The 18,834-nt window shown below is 45.2% G+C and overlaps 1 protein-coding gene across 1 annotated transcript; it reads left to right on the top strand.

Annotated features, from left to right (window-relative positions):
* The first annotated feature begins 10,825 nt into the window (after positions 1–10,825).
* Positions 10,826–15,428, top strand: RASL11A (RAS like family 11 member A). Its single transcript, XM_081198031.1, has 4 exons — positions 10,826–11,070; positions 12,235–12,291; positions 13,051–13,130; positions 14,470–15,428. The coding sequence occupies exons 1-4, from the start codon at positions 10,950–10,952 to the stop codon at positions 14,920–14,922; spliced, it is 711 nt and encodes a 236-aa protein (XP_081054157.1). The 5' UTR covers positions 10,826–10,949; the 3' UTR covers positions 14,923–15,428.
* Positions 15,429–18,834: the final 3,406 nt, after the last annotated feature.

The following is an 18,834-nucleotide window of genomic DNA, read 5'->3' as shown; positions in this document are numbered from 1 at the left end:
GTTTGTGTTGGTGTGGTCAAATTATTCTTAACAAGCACTGTGCTTTTGTAAAAAGACAAGAACTATTTGGCATGAATAGAGTGTTGAGTTAAATTATAGGCAGAAATGATCACTTAAAGATAGCCAAGTTCTTTCTCACCCCTAAGGGCTGTCCAATCCCCAATGCACTATAAATTGGCCCAAAATTCTTACTTGTGGGTATGCTGTTGATTTAATTCCAGCTATGTGAGCTAGATGTTTAAAAATACATAAATAATACTTATTAGTTAGAGCTGATTAGCCTAGTCTCTCAAAGCATTGGTTTGGGTTATAAATTTTAGTAACTTGAGCAGAGTTCTAGGTGTGTCAATCTGGGATGAGAGATATGTGCATGCAATGACCGTTTTGTGTGTGGGTTCCATTCCTGGCCCCCTGCATGCATCGGCGGAGCATGCATGAGCCCAACCTGTTACGCCCCCTTTCTGCCCTCTTCTGGGTCCAAAAGGACTCATACGTCTGTGGTTGCACATCAATTAAATGCACACAAAATGGCTGTTGCTTCTGTGTGTGTGTGTGTGTGTGTGTGTGTGTCTATACACAACTTACCATTTGGCTAATGAAATCAGCCTATTCTCTTGCACTAATGGGATGAAGCAGAAACCAAGTGTTTTTTCAGTCTATAAAGGGTACATGTAGATGGAGTCCAGCTTTTGATCAGTAAGGGTTATTTATCTCCGTTATCTATGCCAAGCTATATCTTGATAAACTTTGGTCAACAAAATCCATTTTGGAAAAGTTGAGCACATTCCAGCTGCCCATTCTGTGGCTGTGTGTGTGGGAAAATGGCACGTAGATCACCTGTGTGAATTGAGAGTTTGACATCCAGCAGACTAAAAAATAACACCCTTTGTTCTTATAAATTAAGTGCTGTTCATTACGTTGATTGTGCTTTCCTCTTGTCCTTGATGGCTTAGTACAATTATGTTTTCTGTAGCTACAGGAGTGATGTTCCAAAAATACACCAACATAGCCCAGTTTAATCACTTGGTGATTCAACTACAGTTGGGCTGAAGTTGCTGAACTGAGTAGCCTCTCAAAAAGGAATCTAGTCTCCAATGAAGTTTTTTGTCCTTTATTGTCTCAGGATAAGGAATGACAGCATCCCTTATTTCCCTTCCTCTACCCCTTTTCCACTACATTTGCCTCTTACTCCCACCAACGCTAGGGGATCCACTTAGTGTGAGATTATAAACACATGTCGATCTTTAAATATGATTAATTCTGCATTTTATCCTTGTCACCCTGCTGCGTGGCTTCCTTCTACAGAAAACACATCTGTGGGGAATAGTGAGAAAAGAGTGATCTGGGAGATAAAAAAAGAGATGAATGGGCTGGTATGTCAACAGAAAACACTGGTTCTGGTAAAATATCTTAGAAATTGCATGGTTTTTTTCATGGGTTCTACACCATGAGTACTGTGATGTCAGACATCGGATCTCTGCTGACAAAACGGATCTGGTGCCTTCCAAAAAGAACTGCAGCATGCATTCTTAGGGGCCCTTGTAATTTTTACCAAGGATTCCCTTAAAACCACCATCAGATTATAGGTTAAGGGTGAAGGTCTGTAGCTCAGTGACAGGGTATCTGATTACATGCTGGATGTCCCAGATTCAATTCTTGTCATGTCCAGGTAGGGCTGGGAGATTCCTACCTGAAACTGAAGTACCTCCATCTGTCTGAGCTAGATGGACCAATGGTCTGACTATAAGGCAGCTTCCTATTTTCTGTCATTCTACATAAAAAGCATAATATCCATCCTCAGAACAAGTTGTGCCAGAAAGCACCATGTATTTACCCTTGGCTGTACATTCTACCAACAGATTTTGGAGCAGCACATATTTTTCAATCTTTAAAGATGTCACCTTTTTATACTATTTAAATCTTGATCTCTGGCTCTTTGTTTCTTTCTCTGGCTCATCCCCCTATATTCTCTTCATTAGCATCCTTTTTCAAGTATTTCCATTTCTGAATCTTCTTCGGTCCTTCCCCTTGTTTGCTGCTATTCCATCTTCTGTCTCATCCAGTCTTAGCTCTGTATCCTCACCCCCACATCTGTCATTCAACTTTACCTGGCCAGCTCATTCTTGATGGGTCAAAATACACTGAAAGAGTCAAAGCCACTTCAGACCATGTGGTGTATGTTTCAAGAGTGCCATACAAATGTGCACTTTTACAGAGAGCTGCAGAAAGCAAAAGATGGGAGTCAGAAATAGGTTACATTATTAAAAGCAGCTTTTGACTGGAAACAAACCTATCAAGGTTTTTCTCTCTTTTTATCAATAAAAATGTAGGTGGGCAAAACAAGCTTCCTTTTTAGCTATGTGGTTTCTTTGTTGAACTGAATAGAAAAAGTGACTGTACTATTCTATGGGAGAAACATTGATGAGAGCGTGATTCAGTCGGGTGCAGAGTTGCCCACTACAAAACATGAGTAGTGCATGCTCCTCCACTGTCCCAGGTGTGGGATCTCCATTTTGCACATGCATGCAAGTCCCCTTTGTTCCCAGCTCAGATGAGGCAGTAATGCTTCTGAATACCAGTTGCTGGAGGCTAGAGTGCTGCTGTGGCTGGGTCCTGCTTGCAAGTTTTCCACAGGCTTCCAGCTGTTCACACTGAGAACAGGATGCTGGGCCAGGGCAAATGGCCTGATCCAGGAGGCTCCTCTGTCCCTTTTTCATAATACTGGAACTCAGGGCAATGAGTGAAGGCAGACAAAAGAAAGTAACTTAAAACTATCACCATTGTTCATCATTTTTAATTTGTATACCATCTATCTTACAATACCCAAGGCGGTTTACAAGCTGAAGAAACAAGGAATGTACACCTTATAACAATCTAATCCAATACAAAAATGTGATAATAAAACAACTTCAAGCAAACTACATCAAAAATGTAACACTCAGCAATCGTATACAATAATAATACCAGCATATAAAAATTTAGCAGAAATTCACTCTTAACAATTACAAAAAATAATTTCTAAACTACAATTAGTAAAACAACAGCAAGCCACAGTGCATAAAATAATACAAGACAAATTGAGAAGCAGAGACTAGAGGGTGGAGCAAGGCAGGTGGAAGAAGGCCTTGCCTGATGAAGTCTCTCCCCTCACCTATGAATCTGTGTGTAAACGGCTCAGGGCTGCAATACCTCAAGGACCGCCTCTCCCCACATAAACCAACCTGGACTCTGGGTTCCTCACCTGAGGCCCTTCTTTGTGTGCCTCCTCCCTGAGAGGTCCGAAGGGTGGCAATCCAAGAGTGAGCTTTTTCTGCCACGGCTTCCTGTTTGTGGAATGCTATCCTCAGGCGCCTTCATTATATATATTTTAGGCACCAGGCAAAAACGTTCCTCCTCAACTAGATTGTTGGCTGATTAACATTCTGCAGCCTTTTAAATGTGTTGGGGGGTGTATTTTGTTTTTGTTTTACCATTGGTTTGTGTTTTTACCTTGTGTTTTTATCTTGCGAACTGCCCTAAGATCTTGGGGTGAAGGGAGGTATACAAATCTTAAGAATAATAATGGATGCCCACTTGAATGTCTTTAAAAGAGGATTAGAGAATCTTATTTTCACAGTGGCCAACGGCAACTAGTCATGATAGCTCTGTTTTCTCTTTTTGGTGATGTGCAATGGGCTACCCTTTATCCCTCCTCCTCCTGCAGCAGCAGCAGCAGCCCAATGTACCGTATTTCTATGCAGGCAGACTTGACTTTTTTTGCTGGGTGCATGAGAGACACCAGCCTCTTGAGTTGCCTGCATGGAGTTCCTCTTCACCCACAGCTTCCAGAGCAGTGCATGAATAGAAGGCCGCTTTAAACCGTATGCTGATAATTGGGTTGTTCTGATATTTTATTTAAAACATTTCCATACCCACCATTCAACTGAAAATGTCCAGGGAGCAGTTTGCAACCATTGGAAAATTGTTTGTTCGCTATGTATTTGGACACTTCTTAGGATATCCACCATCGAAAAGACAGAGCAAGTTAAATAATCATGAACTGACAAAATGTAAAACGAATGTAAAACAATGTAATGTAAAATGTAAAACAAAATGTAAAAAGCAGGGAGCCTCAACCCTTTTGCCATTTGCTTTACTAGTCCCTTCAAGCAGCAACTTGTATTTCCTCTCTGCTCACTGAGGCAGGCACAAGAGGATGCTGGCTGTACGCAGAGAAGGAAAACACAAACACACACATCTGTTTTCAAGCCTGCACCTATGAGCTACATTTGCACAGCTCAAGAGGACGCAGGAGAGGGGATGGGTGGTAATTTCGAATCTGTTGTCAGCAGATTGTTCGAGGAAATGACAATAGGCAATATTCCAGCTTTTGTGTGTAGCCTTGAATCAATAAATCCTGCACTCAGGTGTTGCCACTTGAAGAAAGAAGAGGAGGAGAGAGAAAAACAGCCTCTCAATTCATATTTGTTACCTTTTCCAATGCAAGTGCAATAAACAAGTTTATATGGGCAGTATAAAGGAAAGCAGATTTCTCTGCTCTCGTATGGAGCATGGGTCCTAATTGTCCCTTTGCTGGTCAACCCCCCATTGCTTGGGAAAGTGTCACACCTCAGTAGCAGAGCATTTGTTGTGCATGAAGAAGGCCTCATATTCAATCCCTGGCATCCCCAGGTAGGGCTGAGAGAGGATCCTGCCCGAAACCCTGGGGAACTGCTGCTAGTCAGTGTGGGCAATAACTGAGGCAGAGGGGCCAACACACCTGGTTCAGTATAAGGCAACTTCCTGTGTTCCTAATGGAAATGCATTTTTGGGGGTCAGTAGATTGCAGAGCTCTAATGCAAGGTGTTGCAGCCCTTTCCACACTCCTGGATACTTCAGTCCATACTGTGGTAAGCACAGGTAGATTCAAAAGCCAGCCTGGTTGGGCATTTGCTAGAGGCCTACACTCCAACAGACCCACTTACAAGAATACCCAGAATTCCCCTGCTGCAGTGAGGTGGGCTACAGAAGGTGTCCTGCCCAAGAGTATTCCAAGAATAATCTCCCGTTTGGATTACTGCAATGCGCTCTACATGGGGCTACCTTTGAAGGTGGCTCAGAAACTACAACTGACCCAGAATGCGGTTGCCAGATTGGTGACTGGGAGCGGCCGCCAGAACCACATAACACCAGTCCTGAAATACTTACGTTGGCTCCCAGTACATTTCCAAGCACAATTCAAAGGGTTGGTGTTGACTTTTAAAGTCCTAAATGGCTTCGGCCCCATATACCTGAAGGATACATGTCCACCCCCATCATCCAGCTCAGACACTGAGGTCCGGCGCCAAGGGCCTTCTGGCAGTTCCCTCACTGCCAAAAGTGAAGTTACAGGGAACCAGGCAGGGGGCCTTCCCGGTAATTGTGCCCAGCCTGTGCAACGCCCTCCCGTCAGATGTCAAGGAAATGAACAACTATCTGACTTTTAGAAGACATCTGAAGGCAGCTCTGGATAAGGAAGTTTTTAATGTTTGATGTCTTATGGTGTTTTAATTTGTTGGAAGCTGCCTAGAGTGGCGGGGGCAACCCAATCAGATGGGCAGCCTATAAATATAAATTATTGCAGGGGAAGTCCCTAACTCACTGAGGTTCTGAGACCCATTGGCTGCCGTCACCTGGTTGAGCCAGTCAAAGCCATTCCCGGGATATGGTTGCTGTCACATGCTGACAGCTTCGAGGAACCACTTTGATCATTATTGACCATGTGGATTGGGTCATTTTTAGGCAAGGGAAGGAGGGAGGCTGTCTGGCCCAATGCTAGGCAGGAGCACTCCTTACTGCAACATTTTCTTGCAGGTTCCCTTTTTTGAATCATCCAAGTACACAACCTTTTGCCACATTTTGGGAACTGCTCTGAACTGGCAATGACATGCCCTGTATCTCTGGTCTGCTAGCGGTGCATTCACACCCATGAAATTGAATTCACACTGGAAGGGAACAATTCAGACTGCCAGCTAATAAACCATCTCAGAACGCGCCTATGTTAGCTGCGATGTTTCATGTGGATCCACATAATGGTGCCTCTCATCTCTCTTATACATGAGGGTGTTTCTTTTTCTTACAGATTTCAGCCAAACAGCTATGAAGCGCATCCCTCTAGAGGACTAAAACGGGAGCTCATTTCTTTTAGTGTGACAGTAGTTTTACTTTATTTTTACACAGGGGAGAAAAATATGTTCAACAATTTTACTGCTCCTTCCAAAGCCAGCTTAAAAGTAGATTAGTAGTGCAGTGTAATATTTTTTGCAATGTGGGTTTATTACAGCTACAAAAGCAATATTGCACTCTTTTCTTTCCTTTTTTACTCATTTCACAACATGACTGAGAAATTCAAATTTTAATGACATTGTTTATGAGTAAACCGGAGAGGCACATGAGACACAACAAACGCGCATCACACTGTTACCAGAGATAACAATCTGGAAGAGGAGAATAACAAAAGCTTGTCCCGGAGGCTGGTATAGTTTAAACTCTTCTCAGTAAAATCACACAAGTCTAACTAGATATGCCAGGGGAGCCAACATTGTGATACCCAGAAGTATTTAGACTACAGTTCCTATCAACCCCAACTAGAGGCAATCAATGTGGAGCTCTCTGGTGTTCCCCAATGCAGCTGTTTTCAGAATACAATTCCCATCATCACTGACCACTGGTCCTGCTTGCTAGGAATGATGGGAATTGTAGTCCGAAAACAGCTAGAGACCCAAGTTTGGGAAACACTGTCTTTGATCATTATTGACCATGTGGATTGGGTCATTTTTAGCTTGTGTACCCCATGGTCCTCTCACCCACCACTGCCCCCACTCAGGTCCTGAGTTTGAGCCCCACGTTGGTCAAAATATTCCTGCGTTGCAGGCGGTTGTACTAAATGACACTCAAGAGTCCTTTCCAACTCTACAGTGCTTGGGGCAGGGACTGGGAGTAAGCTGAGGGAAGGGGGCTGTGGGCTGGTTCTCTCAGCTCCCTATCCCTGTTGCCTTGCTCTCCCCGGAGCTGCTCTTGGTAACACTCAGTGAAGTAGCTTTGTTTTTGCAGTTAGGAAAAGTACATATGGTGTCTCTGCTTATCGCAACAAAGGTGAAAGGCTGCCACCTCGCATCTTTGGAAGCGGTGATTTGAAATCCCTCACGTCCTGAACTCCTTCGGTCTAAAAGAGTCCGTTTCCTGCTTAGGATGAGAAACGGTTCTGAGAATCAGACCCTTACCAAGCATCCTACATCCGACTACATGGCAGCTGCAGGCCCACACAATACACTTAAAACACATTCCAAGCACAAGACTCCTTCACCCCAAAGAATTCTGGGAACTGTAGCTTGCTAAGGTTGTTGGGAACTGTAGCTCTGTAGCAGACAGTCCTATCCTATGCCACATCAGATGCATGCCTACTATGCAATGGCGTAGCGTGGGGGTGCAGGGGGGGCCGGCCGCACCAGGCGCAACATCTGGGGGTTAGGATTAGGGGGTGCAAATCCATGGGTTAGGGGGCGCAAATCCACGGGTGAGGGGGCGCAAATTACTTGCCTTGCCCCGGGTGCTGCAACCCACGCTACGCCACTGCTACTATGGTAGCCATAGGAACCTTTCCTCCCCAATAAAATGTTTTAGTAACTTTTTAGCATTCTTCCACAGAACTTCTCCTGTCCTTACAGACCAATCCTTTTGCCCCACCTGTTTTGTCATGCAGTTGTCACATAGGCTTTGTATAAATATACTGTATCTTTAAACAACTGTGCACACCCATCTGATATCCCTGAATTGGTTTGGAGAGAATCTGCACTGCATCATTGACAGTATGCCTTTGAATAGCAGTGGCTGGGTATCGCAAGTGGGGAGAGCGCTATCGCACTCAAGCCCTGCGTCGGGGCTTCCCACAGACACCTGGCTGGCTGATATGAGAGCAGGGTGTTGCAATGAATGAGCCTTCGGTCTGATCCAGAAGGACTTGTAATCTGGTGAACTGGGTTCGCTTCCCCGCTCCTCCACATGCAGCTGCTGGGTGACCTTGGCGTAGCCACACTTCTCTGAAGTCTCTCAGCCTCACTCACCTCAAAGAGTGTTTGTTGTGGGGAAGGAAAGGAAAGGAGATTGTTAGCTACTTTGAGACTCCTTTGGGTAGTAAGAAAGCGGGATATCAAATCCAAACTCTTTTTCTTCTTCTGCACTTATGTGCTCATGGCTGCTTTGCGCTTGAAAACTGCTCTTGCGTGTGGTCTGCAGCTATTCTTCTAAGAGAATAGTTTCTCTGGCATGAAAACAGAATTGCTGCAATTTTAATTTCCATACAAAAGTAGCTCCCATAAGCAGGCTTCTGTTGCCAGATGCCCTGATTGGATCATGGTTTCCAGATATTATTATTATTATTATTATTATTATTATTATTATTATTATTATTATTATTATTATTATTAATTTATTTATACCCCGCCCATCTGGCTGGGCTTCCCCAGCCACTCTGGGCGGCTTCCAAAAAAATATTAAAAGACTGTAATACATCAAACACAAACATGATGTGTGTTTGTGACAGCCGCACTTCACACATGTTGCAGGTAACATTGCTTCCCATGACAGCTGTATACAGAGGGGCAGCCTGCAGAATTACTTAGGGTGTGTTCACATGGCTCCCTTACGAGTGCAGTGAAATTGTTTTTCCAGTGTGTTTCACGGCTCCTTCCCTCCCTAGCTGTTCATGTCAGCACAGCTTCATTCATTTCTGTTTGTATTCACACCAGTGGGAACTAGTAGCATGGTTGGCATCCGTCTGTCTCGGGAGACAATGGAAGAGTGTTCCTTCATGGGTGGAGACAAACCATTGGTGAGTTACAGCACACTACAGAAAAGACATATTTTGTTGCAGCTGGAGCAAAGGAAGCCGTCCAGTTATTCCAAAGCAGGTGTACCTTGGCGTTTCTTCTCTTCACCTTTTGGAAAGGTGTTCACATATGGCTCGAGACGAATTAGGAGCAGCTTAAGGACTCCGATTGGTGTGAAACCAGTTTGAGAAACAACGCATCAAAACAATAGGCTTTTGTAACAAAGCACAGGGCACATATGAATAACAGGGATTTAAAAACAAAGAACTGGAAACACAGTGAGTGCGCAATGAACAGGGAACACAGCCTGTATTTAATTACGTGCACTTTTCTAAAATAATTTTTATATTGGCAAAGAAGCACAAAGGATAGGTTTCTAAAAATGGCATGACTGGAAGGATAATAATGAAGATGTATTGAGGTGTACAGGTACATCATCCTAAGCACACCTGATACATGATAGCCATACAGTGGGAGGGGGGAACAACATCTGATAAAAGATGGAGGGGTCATGCTAAGGAAATGCTCTTAAGAAGCATGGGGTGAGCATAGCTCAGTCGGTACAGCATGAAACTCATAATCTCAGGGTTGTGGGACTGGGCCCCATGGTGAGCAAAACGGGGGTTGGACTAGATAACCCATCGTGGTTCCTTCAAACTCTGCACTTCTAAGATTCTGTGATTCTAAATATGTATAACCACTGAACAAGCAAATCAAGGTGAATCCAAGATGAATCCCCATTGTCTTAGATCCCCCTGCCCAGCAAGCAAATCAGACCAAATGTTCAGTAAAGACCAGACATGGTCTAACCTCCAGGTAAGTTCCACGTGAACAAATCAGGACACATGCCCAATAAAAGTGTCGTCTGGAGGAGCTTGAAGACTTCTTTGATGATGTTGTGATGCCCCATAAAATGTAAGTGAACAAAGCATAGCAATTCCACACAAAACAGGTCATAGGTGGAGGCAGCCCCAGGTGAGCTGAATCCATTGGATGTAGTGAGACTTAGTAAACTTGCAAAGCCACATGAGAGCTAGTGCACACGACTGCACTACACTTGTATTTCTTAACCAATTTTTAAAACCAATTCAAGCTCTTGTATTCATCGATTTAAAAATAAAGTGTAGAAATGTGTGGGATAAAAAGAAGCACCATATTTTATCATAGTGACCAGCATCTTGCTTTACAGAGGGCAGTCCTATATTTGAGGGGCTGTCCAGTCTGGGTGAAAGATGAAGGACCCTCAGATTAGACAACAGAGGCCATCAATAGTCAGCACCGACCTGGACTAAAACTGAGCAGGTGCACAGCACACCTGAGCGAAGTGAAACTGCAGTGTCAAATATATTGTATTTCTTGTTAAACTGCAGCCATTATTTCTAAATTCTATGTACATCAGCTAACGCAAATGTTGCACAAACCTGCATCATCTTCTATCCTCCTTTTTTGGAGATGCGTTTCCTTTACCTTTTTTGTTGGCTTTGCCTTACTGGGTCACCCTCTGCCTTTTGGCAGTCTGTGCGTGCCATAGGAGCAGACTCCTAGAGACCAAGATCCCCTTCAATAAAATACTGGAAACCCCACCTCTTCACATTTTATTCACTCCCGGCGTGTGCGGAGCGGGGGGGGGGGGGGCTCCCATTCATTCACGCCCATCCAAGCCGCAAGCCAGGATCCAGCCGCGGCTCTCCAATAAAGCGCGCCCCGACACAAAGCTCCCTGGTTTCGCTGCCGCCGAAAACCTTGGAGCGCCATTGGAACCTGCATTGGATCCGCGGGCATCTCCCACGGTCTGCGCTGGGCGGCGCTCGGCGCGGTGCGCGCACATCTCCTGGCCCTAGTACGCACGCAGCGCCGGCCCTTCCCCGGCCCATAGATGGAAGGAAGGGGCGGAGACAACTCCCGCCCGCCCGCCGCCCGGCGCGCTTTAAAGGCTCGGCGGCTGCGATCCGGAGCAGAGACTGGAGCCGGGAGCTTGGCTCACTGTCCTTCCTCGCCTCGCTTCCAGCTGCCCTCTGGAAAGGTCGCCTCACCGCCGCTAGCTGCGCCCCTCCGGATTCGTCTTCGCCTCGCCGGGCGCAGGAGGAAGGGGAGCCTATCCCCATGCGGCTGGCCATCATGTCTCACAACTACCTTTTAGCTCCGATCCAGGAGTGTCCCTCCGACTACCTGGTCAAGGACGTGAAGCTGGCTGTGCTGGGAACGGGGAGCGTGGGGAAAAGCGGTAAGCGCCAAGGTCACCGCTGTATCCGCGGAGGGGCTGCTGCAAAGCGGGATGGAGCCGAAGCGGGCGGGCGGGCGCGTGTTTTGAATGCGAAAGGTCCCGTTTGCCCAACCCTTGTAATCATAGAATTGTAGAGGGGGAAGGGACCCCAAGAGTCATGGAGTCGACCCCCCTGCAATGCAGGAATCTCAATTCCTGGTCAGTGTGGCCACTCTGGAGCTAGATGCATCCTTGGTTTGAAGTGCCTATAAGGCAGCTGCCAGATGCTGGTGGACTAACTCAGTCTCTCTCTCTCTCCCCACCCCGCAAGCCGATGCCCTCCAGATTTTGTGAGCTACAGCCCCCTTCATCCCTGACCATTAGCCGTGCTGATGGGAGTTGCAGTTCACAACATCTGCACTGGCTGCCCTTGTGCAGGCTACTGCAGGGGCGTGGGGGCAGGGCAAGCCACCCACGGGGGTGCCGTGGCAATCCACCCAGGGGGGTGGCGTGGCGAGCTGCCCATGGAGTTTGCCTGGCGGGCACAAGCCCCACACTGCTGTTTTGGGCAGCGCAGGGCACATCACTCCCAGGAGAGACGCATAGCTTGGGTATGCTGCTGGCCAGGCCCTTTGGTAAGTGCCCCCCCGGTGGTGTGCCATTTTGTCACCCCCTCAGGGATGACACCTGGGGTGGACCGCACCCCCCCCCCCCGGTAAGCGGGAAGGATAATTTTCCTGGCTTGTTGCAAGGCAGCCACCTCTGTTCCCAAAGTCATCCACGTTTCAGCCCTTTTGTCTCCCAGAATGAATGAACGAGGGAATGAATGGCTTCTGGGGGAATGCTCTCCTAAAGCCACAGAGGCATGTACGTGCAGATCTTCTCCTGACACAAAGAAGCTGCGAACATATTCAGGGAAGAGAGCTGCTTTCGAAGCAGACTCTACACGCCTGTTGCGTTATAGGCGGGAGATGCCTACACTGGCAAGCAGGCATCGTAGCTAAGGAGACCACACTCATTTTGCTAATAGCTTTGTGTGTCTGTGTTTGCTTGTAGCAGGACATCATCGCAGCCCCCACCTTTTTTTGCAAATGCTATTTTTATCAAAGGGATGTGTGTCGTTTGATGCGTCTTCCTTTGCCACCTGTCACCGCTAGTAACGCAACAACTCTCATTTCTTTCCAGCTATGATTGTACGGTACCTAACCAGGAGGTTCATTGGAGACTATGAACCCAACACAGGTGAGCTTCTTTCTTTCATAGAATCTCTCTGTGAATCTGGGTCTGGTGCTTGTGGGGATCATGCACATATAGCCTTGTTTTCCCAGGGAAGTCTGGGAAATGGATCTGTTTACGCTTCCCATAACACCATCCAGCCCTTCTCCTGTGCTTCTGTGCTTGCCCAACAGGGACGAGAGGACAGGGAAGAAGCAGTGTTGTGGGGTGTGTTTTTTTTAGTATAACCTTATAATTTTGCAGACCCTAGGTCTAGTGCGGTTAGACTGAGTCCAAGACTAGAACTGGAGAGATCCAGTTTCTGATTTCAACTCTGCCATGAAGCTTCCTGGATGACCTTAGGCAAATCACTATTTGTCAGCCTAGCCTCCCTCACAGGGTTCTTGTGAGGATAAAATGGGGAAGAGGAATGAAGCACCTTGAGCTCATTGGAGGGCGAGAGCTATAATAAATAAACACTAACAAATGAACAGAGTCACACCCTTCCTCCAAAGAGCCCAGGAAAGTGTATGTTAGTTTTTATCTTCGCAGCAACATAAAAAGGTAAATTAGGCTGAGAAAATGTGAATGCCTCTTGGTCACCCAGTGAGGTGCCTGGCTAAGCCTCCCCAATTCTCTGACCACACCGGTTCCTTTTATTTACATTGCACCCGCATGGAGAAAGAATGTGTTTAGCATCAGTTCCCCTGCTTCTTTATAATATACCTCCTACCTCCAAATAAAGTGCAACAGTTTTTAAATGAGCTTCCTTTTTTCTTTCTCCAGGCAATCTCTATTCAAGGCTCGTTCACGTTGAAGGTGACCAGATTTTCTTGCAAATCCAAGACACCCCAGGATGTATTGAGGTACGGAAACAATCCTAAATATGTCTATTCTGTCGGCCTTTTGAGGTTTGATTCATTCCATCAGTAGATATGAATGTTGCTGAGAAATTTCCCACTCATAGGAGTAGGCTGCGATCTTTCACGTTCACTGATGCAATCTGCACATTAATGCAAATGATGTTCTGTGACTGAAGTCCAATGGTTAAAGGGTTGGAGGAAATAAATGGAAAAGATTTGCTGCATAGAATGTGGAATTGCTCGGCAATTGTCTGTGTCCACAGTCAGCAAGTAACTTGTAGGCATTTCAGAAGACCCACTGTATTTTCAAGAGGGCTTAATTCAAGCCAGCATTTTTCAACAGTTGTAGAGAATCTCCTTTGCACACAGAAGATCCCAGGTTCAATTCCTGGCATCTCCCGGTACTGCTGCCAGTCAGTGTAGACAGTACTAAGCTAGATTCACCAATAGTCTGACTGCATAAGGCAGCTTCCTATTACAGTAGTACCTCGGGTTAAGTACTTAATTCGTTCTGGAGGTCTGTACTTAACCTGAACTGTTCTTAACCTGAAGCACCACTTTAGCTAATGGGGCCTCCTGCTGCTGCCGCGCCCCCGGAGCATGATTTCTGTTCTCATCCTGAAGCAAAGCTCTTAACCTGAAGCACTATTTCTGGGTTAGCGGAGTCTGTAACCTGAAGCGTATGTAACCCAAGGTACCACTGTATTGCAGTCTTAGAAATAATGCTCTCGTAGGCTGTTTAGAAAGTGCTGTGACTTTTGCTACGTTTCATGCAGAAACTAAAAGTTATTCGAAGCTCTTTGTTTTATTACACAGTAGAGTCGTACATCTTGCTGGTTGGGGGTCAAAAGCCACCAGAGATGAAGACCTACACATTGCCTTTGGCAATCCCTTCTAGATTCAGATGCAAAAGCATCAATGGTCAGGCTGGTATCTGATGAGTCTCTAAAGCTGTTGCACACAGCCATTCCACATGTGAGAAGCACACATGGCACAGTTAACATGTGCCACTGTCATGCAACCTTTGTGAGCTTGTGAACTGGCTATTGGCTAAGACAGCCTCCCCCAACCCAGTGCCCTCCAGACACTTTGGACTACAATTCCCATCTGCCTTGACCATTGACCACGCTGGCTGAGGATGATGGTATTTGTAGTCCAAAACATCTGGTGGACATCAAGTTGGGAACAGCTGTGCCAGCAACAGATTTCTCTTTCCAAAACAACCAGCCCGTCTTGAAGCAAACCTCTTCTTATTTGGAAAGGCATTTGATATAGTTGCTGTTGAAAAGGTTTCCCACTTGTATCTCATTTATTTAAGTCTATGTGCTCTTTTTCTTTCCAGGTGCAAGAAGATGTTGCACAGATGTTGGATTCGCTCTCCAGGTGCCTGAAGTGGGCAGACGGTGTTGTCTTAGTCTATTCCATTACAGACTACCGTAGTTACCAGTCCATCCGTCCCCTTTATCAACACATCCGGAAGATCCGTCCAGACTCTAAAGTCCCTGTTGTCATCGTAGGCAACAAAGGCGACTTGGCTCACTCCAGACAGGTGGCAGCCAGCGATGGCCTGCAGCTGGCCAATGAACTGGGCAGTGTGTTTCTAGAAATCTCCACCAGTGATAGCTGCCAAGGTGTATGTGATGTATTTCAGTATCTTTGTAAAGAAGTGAGTAAGTTGCACAGCTGTGGCAGTGGAGACAAAAGGCGGTCGTCCCTCATTTCTCGACCCAAATCACCTAACATGCAAGATCTCAAGCGACGTTTCAAACAGGCTTTATCGTACAAAGTCAAGTGAGCACCAACCTTGACGTCAGCCCCTGCTGAACAGACTGTTTTATAAAGCATACATTTATAAGAATAATTTATTTTTGTACTGATGCTGTTTGTTCGTGCATTTGCAAGTATGCAGCTTCCTTGCATTACTTTTGTATTAATGGACTCTGCAACCCCACAACTGAGTGCTGGATTGCAACAGAATGAAACTGTGAAAGAGACAGTGCCAATATGCATATCCCTCTATTTGATAGTGACCTGCTCTTTAAACTTAGGGCAAGCAAAGTTGAAAGTATTTGGATTTCACGTTTGTCAAACTTTGTTAGTCTGAACTTGGCTTAAATGAGAGTATTTCCATTTTACCAGATGGTGGCTAGGGTTGCTCATCTCTCTTTGAGCCTATTCAAATACAGATTTAAATCCCCCCTTAAAAAAAAAGAACTTACAGACTGGTGTTTCATTCTGTATGTAAACACGGGGAAAGAATTACAACTGATTTTGTAAAATGCTGCGAGGATCTGAGTTATACAATTGCAAAATAAAACTATTTAAATAAAATAATTAAATATTACTTTTTTATGTGTGGACCCCTTCATTTTCCAGAAACCCTTGTTATATTAGCATATTGAAATCAGGCCAGATATATGCCAAGCTCCATAGAACTATGTAACTAATTCCACTAGCCAAATGAAGGTACTTTAAATTCTTGAATAGCAGTCTCTAGTACCGTCTATGTGTTAGAATCTAGGGGAGTGGGTGGTGCTGTGGTCTAAACCACTGAGCCTCTTGGGCTTGCTGATCAGAAGGTCAGCGGTTCAAATCCGTGTGGTAGGGTGAGCTCCCGTTGCTCTGTCCCAGCTCCTGTCAACCTCACAGTTTGAAAACACACCAGTGCAAGTAGTTAAATAGGTACCACTGCAGCAGGAAGGTAAACGGTGTTTCCATGTGCTCTGGTTTCTGTCATGGTGTCCGTTGCACCAGAAGCGGTTTAGTCATGCTGACCACATGACCCGGAAAGCTGTCTGTGGACAAACACCGGCTCCCTCAGCTTGAAAGCAAGATGAGCGCCACAACCCCATAGTCGCCTTTGACTGGACTTAACTGTCCAGGGGTGCTTTACCTTTACCTTACCTAATACTGTGTGGTAAACTGCTTTTGAAAAGTCCTTTCAACACTGGTTCGCAAGATGACTGAAAGCGCCTGCTGTTCAAAGGGGAACACATGGCAGAAATCCAGCTGGGCATGCCAAAAGCAACTCTCTAGATGCCAGGCTTAAGCTACTATCCCTAGGCATACCTGCTTGAGACTAAGCCCAGGGGGACGTCATAGTATGCATGCACAATGAATCACTGACCTATGATGCACATTGTAAGTAGGTACTCATCTCTTTGGCCTTCAGAGTTTGCTGCTCAGTCTTGACTGCATTTTGTATACCTGATTCATACTATTGCTAATACTGGAGTATTCTCACAGTAATTGAGATTTACCCGATTTCTATTTGTGGATTGTGCAAAATCACTGCAATTCATCAACAACATCTTCCACAGAATTATCCATCCTTTATAACATAGGCCCTAACTATATTGAAATTGCAGACTCTAGAAGCATTTGGGATTGTAAATCCCATTAAACTCATAGGAATTCTGAAGAGTCATCCAAAGGATTTGCATCATAAGTCATCTTAATATTCCTACTTTGATTTCACAGCAGTACATGTGGCTTCATGGAAAATGCTGCATCAAGTCCCTTGCTGGGAGCTTTTGAACAGAGCTTTAGAACAAAGCTCGGAAATAAATGTAATACGTAAACAATGAATATCATAATACAATAGCCTCATTAGGTGTAAGCAGTGTAATCTCTCTCAGCCTAGCTTTTTGTTCTGATTCCAACAGGATTAACTTTCTTAAATGCGAGCCCAATGGTCCAATAGAGTAGCCTTTTATTTTGAAACAAGAGTTCAGTGCCCTAGCTTATCTCCAGCCCATATTTTCAACATAAAAGAATAATGATGGTTGGCTTGCCATTATCAGACTTTCCCCTGCCTTTTAATAGCTGTAGTAGATAGGTAGCCGTTTTGGTCTGCCATAGTCAAAATAAAAAAATTCCTTCCAGTAGCACCTTAAAGACCAACTAAGTTAGTTCTTGGTATGAGCTTTCGTGTGCATGGTATCTGAAGAAGTGTGCATGCACACGAAAGCTCATACCAAGAACTAACTTAGTTGGTCTTTAAGGTGCTACTGGAAGGATTTTTTTTATTTTAATAGCTGTGTGGAAGTCAAATCAAGAGAGAAGCCAGAGGCAGATTTAGGGCAGTGTGGCTGGTTCCACAGCAGTACAGGGTTGCAGATGCTTTGAGACTACAACTCCCATTATCCCTGGCCTTTATTGACCACCCTGGCCAGGTCTTATGTGTGGGAAGGGTTTTAATGGATAGGAGAGGGCAAATTATGGCAATTTACCCCTCCTGGCACTGCATGTGTGGGTTAAACAGAGTTTCTAATTCCCATCCATGGCCGCAAAATTCAAAGCATAGGAATTAGGCCGTAAAACTTTGTTTTGAGCAAGTCCAGCGATGAAGTAAGCCGGCTTTCCCTTTCTTACCCCGCTTAACAAAGAACCAGGCAACAACTTGTAAAGTAAGTTCAAAAATAAGATTTACTTACTTTATAATCATGCATTGGCTCACAGCAATGGTAATAGTAAAGACTATGCAGGCAAAATGCTTATATTTACAGCAAAACCGTGCCTGAAGAGAGAGAGAGGAACAAGAAGTACTATATGCTCCTTAATCTCCATGAGAGGAGGGGAAATGACATCACACAGAGCCCTCTCTACCAATTGTATTTCTATGGTCTGAGTACTGGCCTGCCTTCAGTACAACTCTGTGGACTTAGCCCCTTCTCATGCTAACTAGCAAGAATATGCATTTGTTAGGTTTGCCTGCTAATCTCCCACATTATGGGAGCTGGAGTCCCTATCCCTGCTAGTGCAAAGGGCCATAGCTCAGTAGTAGAGCAGCTGCTGTCCATGCAGAAAGTTCCAGGTTCAATCCTTGCCTTTTCTGGGTAGGGCTGGGAGACCGACCCCTGTCTAAAAGCTTCTGCCAATTACTGAATTAGATGGATCAATAGTCCTACCTGTTAGGATCATCCTACTTGTGTGTAGGACCCTGGTAGAGACACATGCCCAACTGGCATGTTCTCTCCCTCCTGGTCGGTCGTTCGGGAGCTTCCAAGGCTTTCTCCAGCCCAAACATCACAGCGACTGATACCAAGAGGCTAATCTACTTTTATTTACATATAATACACTCGAAGTATTCTGACTTTGCTCCTTCCTCTTTCTCATCAGACAGCAAAGAGAGAAAGAACAAAGGACAATAGTCCCACATCACGGAACACAGTAACACCAAAACATCCTGTCTCTGTCACTTCCCACCATGTGGAATGAAAACATACACCGTCATGTGATAGACAACAATCTCATGACTGCAAACACGGAGCAAGAATCCTAACACTAATTCAGTATAAGGCAGCTTCCTATGTCCCCATGAAAGCTTTGAAGGGAGAGGAAAACAGCCAGCAGGGAGAATATTGCACTCCTCCATTCAACACTGCATCCGCCTAAGTTTATTTTCCCTAAAGGGAAAAACAAACAAACCCCTGTCTGAGCAGTTACACAGATTTGCATGTAAAGTGTCTTCTGTCCTTTCTAACCTTTTCTACTTTAAAATCCATAAAGTATTTAGAAGCAATCTGAGAAGTATAAACATAGGGGTGGGATGCAATTGCTGCCGTAATCATGGGTTATGCCGCATGAAGAGAAAGGAAGGGTTTCTCCTCCTCCAACGAGTTGTTGAAATTGCATTTATTATGGTAGCGTGAAAGACAGACGTGTTATTCTCCCTTTGGAAGGGAAGTTAATGGGATGTCTGCCT

The sequence above is a fragment of the Podarcis bocagei genome (genome assembly GCF_964188305.1).
Source record: "Podarcis bocagei genome assembly, chromosome: 6".
Classification (NCBI taxonomy): Eukaryota; Metazoa; Chordata; class Lepidosauria; order Squamata; family Lacertidae; genus Podarcis; species Podarcis bocagei.
Note: the sequence above shows the minus strand (reverse complement) of the source record. Positions and strands in the feature narration are given on the sequence as shown.